The following is a 17,118-nucleotide window of genomic DNA, read 5'->3' on the forward strand; positions in this document are numbered from 1 at the left end:
TCCACTTTTCTGCAAAAGCAGATCATAGCAAATAATGGAGTTACTTAATACTGTTCATAAAAATGGGTCCAGTCAAGTGGTGATCCACTTTACAACCATCATGATTTACAATTGTAATGAGCAAGTTGCATGTTGGTCAGCGACTACCTATATCAAGTTTGTTACCACGTAAGCAATCATTCTTATAACTCCAAAGTGAGTGCCTAGTGCTCCATTTTGGGGTACTTCAAATTTATAATAAAAGGAAACCTGATTACAAAGATGTGGAGCAAACATCTATCCTGTTAGAACCAGACTTGTCCTTCTTAAATGAGTTCATTTCATTTTTTTTCCTGAGATGCCTTCATCTTACTGGGTGTTTTTCTTTCCCTTTTAAGTTTTCTTTTCCTCAACAGTGTTTGCAAAATTTGGGATATTTGCTGAGCTTGTCAAAACTGAGTTGCTGCTTCTTCATGGGAGATGCTATTCTGACTATATAACATATATAATGATCCACACTTATCCTCAGTAGTATTAAGAAAGGAATTTTTATTAAGCCTTTCTAAATCATGTCTACAGTACCACCAATTCTGTACCCTGAGATCCTTTTTAACATTAATATACATGTTTACCTTCAGTCATTAGGCTATACTTTCCTCCAGTTTTGTCCATTAAGCTGTATCCTCTTCTTCTCACTGTTCTTTCCTATTCTATCAGCTTTTAAACCCAAAAGACATTGAAGGGGCCATAGTTGACACTTGCATTAAGTTTTTCTGTTCATTTGATACAAACAAAAGGTCAGAATCTCCAGTGTCTCAGTAGGGTACTATGATGTTTAGCGCTTTGTATTTGTTGAAGTGTTTCCTTTGATAGCTTCAACAATTCTTCAAAGTAGGATCCTATAATAATTTGGTGAGATTAAACAATAATCTGTTGCTGTAGAATCTAGTCAGATTAATACTGGACATAAATTCATACATGATTTCTCTTAAGTTTGGTAATGTTGGTTTTAGCCCACAGCATGCATGTATACTAAAAATATCCATACCTAAACCAGAGTGGGCAGCAACATCTAAATTATATGTTTTTTGTACTTCATCTGACAATGATTACTGAAAATTGATAGTTCTGACAGAATGTGTGCAGCTCTCAGCCTCCCTCACTCCCAAGAATGTTAAATATAGCACCTGTACAGAGGAAGGTTGTTTACCTTTGAGGGAAGCATCTGGTTGATCTCTAGTTTCAGAAGCTAAATAGGGTTGAGTCTGACTAGTACTTTGATGGGAAACTTCAAGAAATCCAAGGGCAGTGTTTCTCAATCTCAGTGACTTTCAGATGTGTGGACTTCAACTCCCAGAATTCCCCAACCTAGGAGTTGGTCCATACATCTGAAAGTCACTGAAGTTGAGAAACATGGGTTAGATTTAAAAGTTGAAAGCTATTTCAGAAAGTGGCAATGGCAAATTGATTCTGTACTGTTTCTAAGAAAATTCCTTGAATGGTGATCATGAAGACTCAACTCCCATTAGGACTCTGCAATGTTATTTTCAGCCTCCAGGTGGCATTGAAAGTCACAGAGCAATCTAAACAGTGACTCAGGTGGAAAGCCTGTGGACACTTCAAATGTATTAATAACCAAGTTTTGCTTTCTTGACTACTGGCTTCCTCTCTCTCCCCCCCCCCTCCAGCTCCCAAAAGTAAATATTCATGACAATGGAAAGGGAGTTGAGAACTTTGTTTTTAATCCCTCCAGCCAGCACGCACACACACACACGCACACACACACACACTCTCCTAGAAATGATTTCCCACAGAATAAATGCGCACAAATAAGTTAATAATATGAAGGATTGTGTCACAGACAAACTCTTAAATGGAGATGCGGCAATAAATAGGAAGAGCGGGGTAAAGGGGGGGGGGAGAGGGGAAATTCCGGAAGTAAATATTTTCTGCCTAAGAGATTGCTTTTCAAAACTATTCCAATGACTTTCAGTCGTGAATCAGATGTTTTTTCAAGACATAGCTTGGTAAAAGTGGACAAACCTCCCACGTCTTAATTTCCCTTCCAATGCATTCTCTAAAGTTCTTAGCTGAATGGAGGTGAGGCTCAGCAGGTGTGGCTGCTGGCCACACATGTACAGACAATGCACTTTCAAACATGCCCTAAAAACTTTTTAATCATGTGCAGGGAATCCTTGGCAGATGTGTGGAAATGGGAAATGTTCCCGGAGGGTAGACATTTTGAAAAACCCTGAGAGTGCACAGAAGGAAAAGCATGGGGGGAGGGGAGGCCCTTGTGGTTTGCAAGGTTCCTGAGGATTGTAGAAAAAAAGGACCTTGATATTCATGCCTGGATCACAAGTAGTAATCACTGAGATCCTCTTTGAATGCAAAAGACCCACTAATCTCTTTTGAACTACCCACCAATTTGCATGGATAATGGAATCCTCCAGCCATAACAGTACCTAACTTTCCACAAGTAGGATTTTAAGTTCCTCTTCCGGCCCTGTGAACAAGAGAAACCATGCTTCCACTAAGGCAGCAAATGCCAGAACTTATAGCCATAATGGCGTACTTCCCTCTGATTTTGCTGCAGCACAAATGGAATCAGCAGTGTAGCCCAGAAACTGTTAATCACTAGAGACCACCTTCTTCTTTTTTCAACACAGGCATATGTACGTGCAAACACACATACACACACACACACAAAACACACACACACACACACACACTTTGGCCAATGAAAGCTGAGTTAAATTTAAGAATTATTCCAATTGATGATTGAACATATTAGACAGCTGGCCGTGCTTTGATTGGTCAAAATGAGTTCATGATCTATGCCCTTTTCTTTCCTACGTTCGACCAGTGCGTGTGAGTAGGGTGCAGACACAGGAAGTATCAATCCGGATCCAGCGCCAACCAACAATCTTGTCAGAATCCATAGTCAAAGCCCTCACGTAAGACTGTTTAGCTTTGCACTCAGAGATCCAATGGCGTCGATCAACACCCCGGCAGCCACCCACAGTTCCGCCAGCTGGATTACACTTGGTCTCAAAGAAATACTGCCTGAGGGGGCCTGTAAGTGTCTGGACCTCAGACAGCACTGTCACCGTTTTGCCACGGATGTCCACAGCTGTCCGTTTGTCTGTCACCCACACGTTAACACTGTCACATACAGACATTTCTCCCCGGCGTAGGGACCCTTCCAATGACCGTTTGGACTTGAATGTTCTATTAGCAGCGTGTCCAGGTAGGGTATTGGAGTCCTCCATGAGGAAAAGCATGGGGGGCTCTTCAGGAGCTTGGTTAGATAGAGTGACACGTGGAGAGAAGAGGTCCCAATCCCTCAGGGGAGTCTCAGCCCATAGAGTATCAGTGGTGTTAAGGAGGATATAGGTGTTGGGAAGGGGGGCAGCCTGGATGACACAGAGCAATGGGGTGACCATGGCATGGAACAGAATAAGCATCACTCTGCACAGCGGGGACCTATGCAGAAAAAAGAAAGCAACAATAAATTGATATTGATCATCAGCTCTCAGCTCCTTTTTTCTCCTTTTTCACCATCCTCCACTTTTCTAGCTGAGCCAATTCCATTTTAAGATTGAGAAAATTCTTATCTAAAAGGATCTCATGTGGTACAATTGCAGCAGCCATCTTAATTCTTCCCAGAATGCAGTTTCTCAGATATACCATCAAAGTATCTCACTGCAGGCAAAAATAAGCATGGGTAGTTCATTCAGAGGCATACCAGCTGACATATTTGCTTTTCTTCTTATGTAAAATTCCTGAAAACAGTGGAACTTTCAGTATATCATGTTTTCCAGCAAGGACCCCGATGTTCAGACAGGAGACTCAGTAAGGATGTACAGACTGGACTCAGTTTATAAAAGAATCTGATGTTATCAGCAAAGGAACCACAAGATTAGCAGACAATTAGCTAATATTGAGCTAAACACAGCTCAGTATTTCCAGTTCGTAGTTGTCAGTAACCAGGTATGAAGTGCTAGAAGTATTAAATGCTGAAATAAAACAGATTAAAGCCAGTCTCACTTGTATAAATCTCAGTCTATGCCAGATACCAGTAAACTTATGTTTCTCACGTTCCCATAAAAAAGTCCATCAGTAGTTTTTCATCTCACAAATTCTTTTTCATTAGCATAATTATAATAAACACTGTATACTTTAGAAATGATTCAGAAATCTTCAGACCTCATATAAGTACATCTCTTTGTTATTCATTAAAGAAGCTTTAAAAGTTAAAGATGTACCCTTGAACAATTTTGTTTGTTAAACTTTTTAAATTCAGGTTAAAAAAAAACAACTCCTACATGCTTTCATGAGAGGTACTGTGCTCATGTGGGATCTGAAGCCATTCTGCATGATGAAAATGTACATCATTTTCAATGTGTGTGCAATTCTAATAAATACTATATATGCTTCCCTCCAAAAGGAAAGGAATCCAGCTTGGTTTAGGAAAGCTGCAATAAAAGCACATAGACAAAAGTAGGTGGGAGGATTACCTGTGGTTCAAGCCTTCCTTCGGCCACAGTCAAGCAGATCCTGGGCTTTATTCATGACCCTCCAGAGTGGGGTCTTGCTTGGATATTTGGTGATGCAAGCCAGCCTGTGTTGCAATGGCAGTCTTTTTGTTGTCGTGTCTCACAGGCACTTGTGATTCTTTGCTGTACATGTGTCTGAAAGACGGGACTTCTCAGGTCCCATCAAATCTCATGCTGCATCCTTGCTTCTGCTGAGATAGCAAAGAGAATGGTCCCTCACCCAGAGGTACAAAAATTGTCTCACTGTTGATAAGGGATGGTAATAGAAAGATGTGGAAGAATATGGATTTGGCTGAGAATTTGATGTCACTCATAGGATCTGGCAAAAGAGGGAAACAACACCCTCTTAATGAAGAGAACATTAAACTATCATCCGGCCAGTTCTAGTGTTCCAACAAAGTCTCCTGTAATCATTTGCCATCTAGATATGTTGGATTGCAATTTCTATTTCCCAAATGAGGAAAGGAGGGAGGGGCGTACAGGAGAGAGAGATATATATATACCAACAGCTAGAGTACATCAACTTGTAAAAGTTGCTAAGACTGAAAAAATCCTAAAGGTTTCTAATATTCTACAAAACGTAGCAGGCTAGAAAAACTATATACTTATAAAATCTGACTGACATATATCTCAGTAGGTTGGACAGATTGAGGTTGGTCCTATAGCTTGAATACATATGAAAATTAATGTAAATTACATTCTTTTACATTGAATGCTACTGGTATGCGAGCTCCTAACTGGAACATGCTATTTTAAAATTGCTCATACAAAACCATGTCCCAGACTTAAATGACTACAATTTAGATCCAGGTTAAACCTGGCTATATTTGTTCCCACTGAAATCCTGAAGTAATGTTATCTTTTTCAACTATCATCTTTTATAAAACCACTGCCTTCCAGCCCAAAGCATGAAAGTTGCAATTGCTGCATCTGGAAAAGCCAAAGGGGACAGAAATATAGGTTTTTCAGTTAGAATACATTCCACAATCACATCTGAGACAATGGGCCAAGACAAATGGAAATGCTCAAAAGGTGCTGAGAAATATGCTGCAAATATTTAAAGAAACTGCCTTTTACAAGTTGGATTTCTGGCACTGACTGGACATTCGTACAACTGCTATAAAAATATTCCTCACTGAGTCTCTTGTGTGTATGTGCTTTTGAGTAAACGTTGACTCCTGCTAACTGCCTGGAAAAGTCCCTCAAGTTTTCTTGTTAATTTTTGGGGGGAGTAGTTTGCCATTGCTTTCTTCTTAGGAGTGAGAGAAAGTGACTAGTCCAAAGGCATCCAGCTGCCTTTATGCCTAAAACATAACAAGAACTCATGCTCTCCCAGTTTCTAGTCTGATGTCTTAACCATTACATCAAACTGGCTCTTGGAGACTCCTCTGCACTACCCAATTATTTTTAATAACAGTCTCACTAAATGGCCAGCCTCCAAATACGTTAGATTACAATTCCAGCATCATGTGTGCCCCTCCCCCACACCAGCCAAAAGAGGCTTTTAGTATTCTGGCAGGGATGCTGGGTGTTACACTCAAACTTTTAAAAGGTTCTCCCCCTCCTCCAGTGTGAAAAAGCATCCAGGGGATTTACCCTTAATCCCCCAATTGGTACTACTTAACTCTCAATATACCTAGTCAACAGGACATTAAAGATGAGCAAAACTGGGAGAGCACTAGTGAGAAGAAAGATGCGGCAGAGAGAATAGATTCTTTGAAAAATCTTTCTTGTGCCACAGGTTAAGAATATTCTCTTAAAGTCACAGGTCAAGAAGCTAAACAAGCCATGAAGGTAGTGACTCTGCCTAAAAGCATCCCCTCCTGTGGCACCTGCCCCTGGCCACTGGAAAAGGGGACTGATAAAGCATCTTTTTTACCCACTGATCCCAAGGGCAGCTGGTGATGCCTGAAAATTCTACAGCTGCTGACGGGAGCCACAGGAATGGGATCCAGATGTAGTAACATCTGGAGAGAACTACCACAGGGGGGATGGGTTTGGAGGGTAGCTAATCCCTCCTGCCTTTGAAACTGACACTGGGTCTACCTCCCCTCCCTTTCTTCTCCCCCCCCCCCCACTAGCCTAGGCTAAACTAAGCCCAAGCAATGTGCATCCTCGCTAATGCTGGAGGGGGGAGAAATAGGATGGGAGGGAATGAGTGTGTGGATACAGAGAATCAAGTTCCCTTATTCCATCTGAATGGCAGGGAGAGAAAAGGAGAGCAGAATAAAGAGAATGTAATACCATATAAGAAAAAAGTTTGTTTTAGAACATATGCAAGTACATGTCTGTCTCTCTACCTAATTTGCTAAATCTGGTCTCCCAGAAAGAGTGTGAACTAATGGGAAGAAGAGTGAACCAAAAGGCTGGTAATGAGCAGTCCATATTCCTACTGTGCTTAAAGGAGGACAGGATACTGAAAAAATAAAAAGAGGTCACTGTAGAAAAGTAGCAAAAAAGCTCTAATAGGTAAGGCAAAGAGAGAAAAGGACAAAATTTCAATTTTTGCTTTCCTTGCTTTCCCTATTAACAAAGACAGTCTGGGAAAGCCCCCAGAATATATTGTTCTCTGACTTACAAAAGGGTGAGACTTGGACTCTTCAGTTTTGTGAAAGAGGAGTGGTGCCTAGTGGCTAAGCAAACAATGTTAAGCCTGACCCTTAGGCTATCTGCATAAACATTTTTCCCACAATGCCCAACGCTCATGACCTTGCTCCCTCCCATGGGAAAGAGAGGGGGCTGTGATGTGAAGCTGCAGGCACTTAAGGCAGGGGAACCAGCCCCTGCTTCAAGGAGGTATGTGTAGCTTAGTGCTGGGCAAGCTCCAACGTGTTCTACCACAACGTGTAATACCACTCAACAAGGAAAGAGCCTTAGCTATGTCAAAGATGTCCACAGTTCTGGCTTGAAGTTCTATAGCGAAAGTTTTGGTATGCCATTCATTCTTTCTTTCCTCTTTTTTCCTGTCTGGTAATATGACAGGGAGGGATCTTGGCTTTTTTAGATACTTTGGCAAGAATCGCATCTTAGATGTGAGTTTCTTTCTTTTTGGGGGGAGGGAGGTTGTCCTTTGGTAGCCAGCTTTGGTGGCAAAATCAGCTATTCATTTGCGGGAGAGAGAGAAAAAAAACCCTGCTGTTCAGCACACCACTTCTTTAGCCTATATGAGTTTCTGCCTGAAGGAAGCATAGAACTCTGTATAATAACAATCAAGATCCTGCTATTGGTTTAAATGAGATGAGCATTCAGTGCTTTTTAACTCCAAAATATAGTAGGAGACTCATCACTGGCTTCCCATGTACACATTAACATCAGTGGAGTTCGCATCCTGATCTTAAGTCTCCATATGGTTTGATTTGTTTTGGCTTAGTGTCTTGCCTTATGATTTGCAATCATGGTTAATAGTTAATGTAGTCTTTCATCCCAGCCAATAATGTTTTATTCATTAAATTACAGTTGAGTCTTGACTTGGCATGGTAAACCAAACTAACCTTTGCTTAAAAGGAAGTTGAAATTTTAAATATTTAAATTACCGCTATATGCCTGATATGATCACTTGAGACATTTGGACCATTTAGGTTTTTATGCAAATAATTATTTGCATAAATTGATTTAGAACTCAGATAATCTCTTCATAGGATCTATTTATCCTATCCTATTTTTAACCATATCTTGTGAGGCTTTACAAGATATGGTTAAAATGCTTTAAAATGTCAAGAATTGGCCATAATGATGGGATCGAAATCCACCTTTTAATCTGCATCATGGTGTATACAAAAACAATTACAATCACACTATTGTTGTCAACCCTTCGATTTTTTTCACCATAGCTTGTTGATAGTCCTTTTCAAATCTCCATCCTGGTTTTATCTACAAATCTCTTTTCCCCTTTATATGACAACATAGCCTTACCTGACTTTCAGGCATGAGCCAAAAAATCTGAGATACCAAAATGAGGTAATATCAACTCCCATTTAACTCTGTACAGCAGAAATGTCAAATTCGATTTCATTGCGGACCGCATCAGGGTTGTGTTTGATCTTGGGGAGGCATGGGTGCATGGCCAGGGGGGGCATGGCCGCTCAACATCACTCATGTGGGGTGTGCCTGTGGTAGGCTTTGCCAGTGAAAATGGAGCTTAGCAGGAGGCGTTGCAACTGAAAACAGCTCAGCTGGCAGAGGCACCACAGGTCAGATCTAAACACTCCACAGGTTGGATATGGCCTGCAGGCCTTGTGTTTGACACCCCTGCTACACAGGAATGCTCTGGCTTCCCCTTTTGTAGTAACCCTTGAGATACACCATTCAAATAGTTCTGCATGCAGATCCTGGGGACTCCTAGAGGATTCAGGGTCAGAATTTAGACTGCTTTGAAGCTGAGAATGACTTTGGGACATAAGGAGTCACTTAAAGAAAGAGTCCAAACCTGTGGATTACACATCTCAAAAATCTTTGAGCAGTTAGGGCTAAGATGCAATCTGGATACACAGGATCCAAGAACTGCACTGAAAGTTGACCCCAAGTAACTGCTAGTGGATATCTGGTTTCAGGGTAAATCAGATCAGCAAAAAAGGGCTTCTGGGGTTCTACGGGCTTCATGATAAGAACATTGAATTTTTTTTTCTTTACCTTAATTAAGTGGCAGAAATGAAGGAAAAAATGGGTGGCTAATAATGGGCCTTAGGCGAAAGTAATGGTGACCTCAGTTCAATTTGGATATTGAAAGTCTAAAGTCTAAATATGCACAAAGTATTCTTGAATTCTACATTGTTTGCAACATTCTCTGATTCTAACAGGTAGACATAATAAATAGATCCAGCAAGCATTCTTAGTCACACAGTTGGGTTTCTAAGAATAATTAAGATTAATTGAAGATTGAAAATTTGAGTTTATTGAGAAGACCAGCAGGGATAGGGAATCTAGGAGTTATTTTTTCCTTAGGATTCCATTTAAGCAGTAATCTAAATCTGGGAGCACAAATTAGGAAGAACATGAAAGAACCATATCAACACTTCAAACTTTTGTTTCAGCCTTACCCAGTTATTCCCATCTATCTTTCTAGCACTATTTATACATTCCAATGATGAATACATATCTCAGAAGCACAAATGTATATGTACATTAAAGGAAAAGTCACCAGCTGACCTGTTCTGAATATGTAATAGATAGATTGTAATATCTCTTCCAGGCCTGATCACATATTCTTAATAATTAATATGCTATCTACAATTTGTATGAATGTATTTCATTACAGTATAAATGTATTTCACTGCTACTGACTAATGTCTTAACTATAAAATACTCTTGAATCTTATGTCCCACCAGCATTGCTAAGAAATTGTTTCACCTTCACTTAATGTGTTTCAATGAAACAACATTCTTGCCCATCCAAATTAGAAGATGGGGAATGTAGATGGATTTATCTCCCCATATACTTGTTTCCCAAGTAATAAGCTTATTTGGAAGAAGGTCACCCCAATGAATTTTTTTGTATCTTTTTATTGTTTTTATTCTTTTATAGTTTTAGAATTGTAAGCTGCCCAGAGTCACTTGATTGAGTTGGGTATCTATAGAAATTGAATGAATGATTAAATGAGCACCCAGGCCTATCCCCCTTCATCAAACTCATAAGAATTTCACCTATTTGCTTTCTGTTCCTCACTGGTGTTTTTCAGATGCATCACCATATAATACCCGAAGTTTCCAGACAATATGGGAATTAGTTCTGCTAGTTAATTAGAATTGGAAAATTAAAATTATTTCTCCACACTGGAGAAAATGGGCTTCTAACCTATCATATCCAACCTATCTGTAACCCCACTTCCAGTCTAGCAATTGTAGTGATTTAAGTACAAGATTGTCTTTGTTTCTCATCCTATAGAGGTCAAAATTCTCATCCACCTTTCTCATTAACATTATCGAAAGCATGTGCATTGCTAGCATGGCTTGAGTCAAAGCAAAGGGAGGAGATGTTGTAGTAGGGAAGCATCCCTGTTTTCCCTAAGTATTAAATTGCTCTCATTGCAAGGCACCCAGAGATCCTGCTTTCCATCACCAGCAGGTAATCCAAAGCAGGCAGGGATATTTCCGCTTTTCTGTTCGTCTCTCCAGCTGGTTTCCATCTAGTCCTGCTCATAGACAAATGTGGGAATGTGTAAGATGGCATATTGATTATGGCTATATCCTTTCCCTCTCCGCTTGCCACCCATTTACCTGGAAGTAAGAGAACTAAGATAGGTTTCTGAGAGAGGAAAGCAGGACAGCCTCCCAGCAGAGAATATTGGGGAGAAGAAAAGTAGCACCTAATCACTTATTAGTATGCTTTACAGGGAAGTCGCTATTAGATGGGGGTACAGCTCCTGATGCCCTAAATAGAAAATGGGATTTTTGGCCGGAGAGCACCCGTCTTCCTCAACTTAATGCCCCCTGGAGGTTGGGCGACAACTGCCTTAATCTTTCAATCAGTTTTCTAGCTAGGAATCCCACCCAGGTGGAGGGCACCTAGTCGAGAGAGACGGGTTTCGAGAGTTCCTCTCCGCCGCGACTCGCCTCCTACCTTTAAAGTGCCCCGGACGCCTTCTTCGGGCTTCCAAACATCAAGAGGAGCTCGGCACCGTCGGGATCCCATTCCCTGCTTTGCAGTTCAGGCGAGCACACTAAAAGCTGCTGGAGTTTGAGGCAGGAGGGTGTGGAGGCGAGAGTCGGCGGAGGCTCCACTCCCCAGTTGGAGGTGGGGGAGTGCGGGAGGGAGAGAAGAGAATGAAGCGACGCCGCTGCGCGTGGGGGAATGGGAAAGACCCCGATGGAGAAGGACCGGCGGAACTGGTTTGGAGGTGCCGGAGATGGGGAAGGAAGGATCGAGCGGGAGGCATCGAATAGAGAAGAAACGCCGAAGGGGGCGGGCGGAAGGTTGGCTGATGGCGCTGAGGTGGAGAGAGCAAACGTGCAGAAAACGACGAGAGAGCGACGGACAGGCGGGCGTGGAGGTGGACGGCGAGAAAGCCCCACTTTCTCTTCTTCCTTCCTAGCCTCTGCCTAGCCTGCCCGCTTCTTCCTTACCTGGCTGAGTCTTTACCGCCTCCTGGCCCGGGGTTTGTCTTGCCGCTGTCACTCTCTGAAAAGGCTTCTCCGCCGTCGCCCCCCTTCCTTCGCCGAAGCCCATACCTGACACACGCCCCACCGGCGTCTTCAAGGTTTGGGGTCGTTGCTCGACCCACTTCAATAGCGGGGCGTGGAGGGGGGAAGAGAAGAGAGCCGAGAGCGGTAGGGATTGATGAGGACTAGTCCCCTGCCTTCTGCAATGGAGACCGGCTTCCTCCTTGGGCAAGCAGTTCATCAGGCCCGTTTCCAGCCCTAAACCCGGAACTCCCCCCTTCAGACGGGGGTTTCCGAGAAGAGACCCGAGGCGATCAGGTTCAAGCTCGTCCCTCTGTAGTCCATGCCCCGGGGCTCCCCCCCTTCTTTTCCCTACGCAGAGGTAGCACTCAGGGCGGGAAAATCGTAGGGAACAATCTTTGCTATAGAAATCCAAAGAGGCCCTAGCCATCTCCCCCTCCTCTTTGTTCTTCACCACCAACATCAAAAGGAAGAGGAGGATGCATTAAAACAAAATAAGGCACATCCAGAATGAGAATACTTGGAGCATTTATTTAAAAAGGGTCTATATTTAACTTTTTAAAAATACTTTGAGGTCCAAGTGAGATGCCTCTTCTGCCTGTTCCTAGGCATTGAGTGGTCCTGACACTAGTGGGTTGTAAATGCCAAATGGTATGGAAAATAAACCTTCTGAAACCTCTAGTTTGAAAATAAACATGCACCAAATCTCATTCATTGGAATCTAAATGAAAAACTAATGAAATTTATTCTGACGCAAACTTTTCTTGTAGCCCTCTGACTTCAGAATATACAGGAAATGTTATCTCTGTGTGGCACTCAGGGAATATAAACACAGGGGTCAAATGGACAAGAAATGTAATAAATAGAATAAATGACAATTCTCCTCTAATGTTTAAAGATTATTGCTCTTACATGATATAGAACTGGGACCCTTCACCCTGAAATGCAGTCCATAGGATTAATGCAAACAAAACCAATAGACCTCTTCAGGAAGATTGTTGTATACATTTAGACTTGCCCTGAACTGTCAGAGACATGCCATTGACCTCATTGATAACCTTTTCTATCTCCTTCATTTTAAGTGCTAGCCCTCTCTTTGGCTAAGAGGAGGCTCCAAGCTTCTGCTTTTGATTTTCATGATAGTGCAAAAAAAAAAAAACCCTCATTTTTTTTAATTTATGAGGATTGCATTTTCCCCTCAAGAAGAGGTGCTCTGAGGTTTCTGCCCTAGCAAGAGCATTTGGAGCCTGCCTTTTTAATACTTATATACTTGGCTCTCAATCCTAATTCCTTTTATCAGTAATTAATGGTCACTGAATGTCTCAGTTTTAAGCAAACACACCAAATTCTCATGATTTTAATCATGTTTATTCCAAAGTTTGTTCTACCCAATTCATTGACTCATTTGTCTTCAGTACTCAGGTATTAAGTACTACTTCATCTGGACATTAAGTGCCAGAAAGTGATTGCTTGATATATATCATAGATGATTCAACCAGTTTATAATATGTACCCAATTTCTGGGATTAATTTATGGTTCAGCATATTGTGTGAATACAGCCAGTGCAATCTGCCTAAATGAGTTTGTACTAGCCGACTAACTTTACTACCTGTCTGCCTGTCCCATCCCACCCACTCCCACCCCGGAATTTGATACCTCTTAGCTTCTGTAATACAAAATAAAGCTGGTATTTGCTACCATGTGCATTTCATTTGAGTGCTTGCTGCAATTTTGCTTCCAGCCAAAAAAAAAAAAAAAAAAAAAAAAATCAGGGTGCTTTTACTATTCTGAACAAAAGCTTCTTTACCAAAGTAATGGAAATCAGCCTGAAGTGGTGACAGAAAAATGATTTTTCAAGTGGCTTGCAAACCATCTATAAAATATGTCACACTTTTAAACTTCCTCATCACAGCTTGCCCTCATTCTAACCTATGTGGCATTCTGCCCTTGTCACATAATGATTTATGGATGATTCCCAATGTGAAACCACCTGCAATGGGGCATCTTCAAATAGAACTGTACCTTTATTCTAACCAGATGGAATAAATTAGAACACAGATTTATTGTGTTAATAATTTTAGTTTGCAACCTCTCACCAAATTATTTTTGACTTATTTATTTATTTATTTATACTTCATCTTCCTCCAAAATTTTTATAGCTGCTCCCATTTTGTAATCATAGCAATGATGACTGAGAAAGCTCACCTTCATATCTTAGTTCATCTCTGATGTTCTGATGTAATATTCATCCATCTGGTGCTCTTCAGAAGTGTTAGACTTTTAACTCCTCTAATGCTGCATAGGAGACTTAGGGCACTAAAATCCAGCTTATTTCAACAGTATCAAACTATATCACATCACATTCTGATATTAAAGTCTCTCTTTATAGTTGTTTCTCCTACCTTTAGAGTAGGAGAGTTTGGTCAATCTTAATCGGGTGACAAACCGATTAAAAGTAGAGTTTGGTCTATCTTAATCGGGTGACAAACCAATTCATTTAAAATATACATGAATATATATAATTCAGAAAGATGGATAGGCATGTAAATTATTCTAACTGAGCAAGGTTTGGGATGTGTTTTTTCACAGGCAACAAAATCTTAGTTATGTTCGATCCTGGAACTTCAACAAACCTTTCCTGTACTGGTACTTCCCAGTTATCTTTGGACTACAACTCCCATCAAGCACAATATTGACTTGACTACTATAGTTTTTGAAAAGTTTTGAGTACTGTCATAAAATTAAGAGACCAGTAACCAGCAGATATAATAGCAGCAGATATCATATAATTTCATATACTTTCAGGATCCCCAGATTGAATAAAAGTTAATAAAATGTCCCAATCATGAGACTGCCAAATTGCACAAGATTTCAAGTAACCAGCTACTGATTTATATGCATTTACCAACACATTTAGTGGCCCTAGCAAAGGTACTTTTTAAATGATATCATATGTTTAAATCATATGTTTTTCAGCTTTCGGATGTTACTTGTAGCTTTTGAGAAAAACTGAACTGACTATATTCAGTTTTTTGTGATTACTTAAGTAATAGTCTAGAAGTACACATATACCTATATAAATTGAATTTTACTGATTAATTTTAAGTTAATTTTAATTTCCAGTAACACACAAATGTGCAAGTTTCATCTGCCTTAATAAATTTAAATAAGTTATCCCTTTTGTTCTTTCTCATAAGTTGTTTAAAATTGTTTAAACTGGTTTCAGAACAAGCGAGTGTGTTTAATTAATTTCAGAGGATAAAGTTGCTTGACTTTGTCTAGTTGCCATATTTAGAGCAAGCTAGGCTACAATTTCATGCCAAGGTTTCATGTTTTGGCTGCTTTCAAAACTAACAACCTGTTTGAATTTATTAGATAACAATTATTAATTAAAATTAAAATTAATTAAAACTTCCAGATAACTGACTCTGTGTGTGTGTGTGTGTGTATATATGTATGTATGTATGTATGTGTATATGTGTGTGTGGTGTGTGTGCGTGTGTATAGATTTTATCTGGATGGAATAGGAAAAAGAAACTTTATTCTTCGCATTTGGCAAGAAAACATTGTTTTTCTTGGCGTTGCAGGTAGCCAAGCATATTAATTCATTGCTGAGAAGTTCCATAATTTCATTACTGCTCATTATTCTACATAATTAGAAGAGATACAGATTGATTAAAGCTACCATATATGGACTGCAAAATAGACAACTATTTAAAAAGATATATAAAAAGTCAGCACCAAACAAGCAAACAGAAGTAATAGCCCTTTGCTGACATCTAATGGTTATCAGGATGTTGGCTATCTAGCTATGTTCTTCCTAAGATTCTAAGAGTAGTAATGCAGTTGAAATTGAGCTCTCCTGACTGCCAGTTGGTAGCAGTATTTTGTTGAATTTGTTTAATATTTGGATCAAGGCTCACAACTAGACCAAGAAGTTGAAAAACCATCCCAAATTAACTAAACTAAAAAAAAAACTTCTTAGATGAGAAGTGAAACATTTTTAAAGAAAAAAATTAAGAAAGTCCAATTGCCTTTTAGAAAAGCATCTCTGAGACAACATCCCAAATGGTTAAGGCAATAACAATTTTCCTAGCACTGATGATGTTCTCTAGTTTGGTGATGAAATATCTGCAGGAAAACAACCAAGCTCAGAATACCAAGGACCTCACAAATTCCTTCTATATTTTGCATAGAAAATTGCATGAACAAAGCATGAACATAGCATAGAGATTCAGCCTGACTCGGAAGAGACTTTATTTTTACTTTTTATTTCTAAATGCCAGCAGTAAAATATGATGAAGAAACAAATCTCTAGAATATTGAATAATAAATGATACTTAGAGACACAAGTAGGCCTGAACAGCTTTCAGGAGACAATCCATTCTTCATCTTCTGGAAGGCTGTTTTACCTAAATTCAGTTTAAACATAACAAAGTCTAAGACAGGAGAGTAAGGTTCTTTAAGAACCCATCAGGAGAATAGTATCTGAGTAGCAAACTGGACAAGTCAGACATGAACCCAGCTTTTCAGTCTATGGTGTGATGTCTTGTATATCTACTTCAATCATAACAAATATCACTTCCATATTGTTGCCAAGAAAACAAGCTGGCTATGTCTACGTACTCAGCAAAAGCTGTACCTGGCTTGAGGGAGACTTTCCCTTAATTATTTGTAAATATGCATTATACATATAAATAAATCAAGAAATTGGGTATCTGTCCATCTCTTTATAATTTATTTCCTTTTTTCACAAAGGACATAGAGCTCTCTCTCCTGTCTCAGAACATTTTTTTTCTTTTTTCTTTGGTATAAGTTTTATTTGCATTTTTCTTTAATAACCAACATTTTCTTGTGTACAGTGTAATGACTGTCTCAGAACAAGTGTTATGACTTCCCTAAACATTTCTGTATTGGAGATTTTTAGAAATGGCTGGATTTGGATTTAGTTTCGATTCTACCTCCATGAGACACTTCAGTCCTATCTATTCTCACTTTGGGGGAAGCAAATTTTTCTCAGAATTCTTTTTCTGAGCTCTGTCTGAGTACTGGTGGCACTAGTCTCTCCCCTCCCCTTTTTTATGACAACAAAACCAGCTGCCTCTTTTCAGCACCTCACATCAAACAGTGGGCCGTGCAATACAGATCAGAGACCTGTCCCTCCCTGGCTTTTGTTACCATGAATAGACAGTCTTGTCTGCCTCAAAGAGGGACAGAGACAACAGCAATTAACAAAAATGACTGTCTCTAGTTACCCAGGAAAATACTAAGGGAGACATATTCCTTGTTTCCCCTTCATTTTTCAGAAGAAGTGGTTTAATTCCAGATGGAAACAAAAGCTGATTAAAGGGGGGTTAAAAGTCTTTGGAGAGAACATACCTGATGCTTTCTTTTGAAGCAGCAATGCATGAACAAAAAACCCTAGACAAGACACAAAGCATTTTGTGAGAAAGGAACAGTCTA

The 17,118-nt window shown here is 40.0% G+C and overlaps 1 protein-coding gene across 1 annotated transcript; it reads right to left on the reverse strand.

Moving 5' to 3' along the window:
* Window positions 1–582: 582 nt before the first annotated feature.
* NTF4 (neurotrophin 4) lies at window positions 583–11,394 on the reverse strand. Its single transcript, XM_014065203.2, has 3 exons — window positions 11,095–11,394; window positions 4,500–4,729; window positions 583–3,465 (listed from the first exon to the last, which is right to left on the reverse strand). Exon 3 carries the CDS (start codon window positions 3,444–3,446, stop codon window positions 2,832–2,834), a length of 615 nt encoding a protein of 204 aa, XP_013920678.1. The 5' UTR covers window positions 3,447–3,465; window positions 4,500–4,729; window positions 11,095–11,394; the 3' UTR covers window positions 583–2,831.
* Between the last annotated feature and the right edge of the window lie 5,724 nt (window positions 11,395–17,118).

The sequence above is a fragment of the Thamnophis sirtalis genome, unplaced genomic scaffold (genome assembly GCF_051295495.1).
Source record: "Thamnophis sirtalis isolate CommonGarterSnake01/CBP01778 unplaced genomic scaffold, rThaSir2_p1.2 scaffold_4, whole genome shotgun sequence".
Taxonomy (NCBI): domain Eukaryota; kingdom Metazoa; phylum Chordata; class Lepidosauria; order Squamata; family Natricidae; genus Thamnophis; species Thamnophis sirtalis.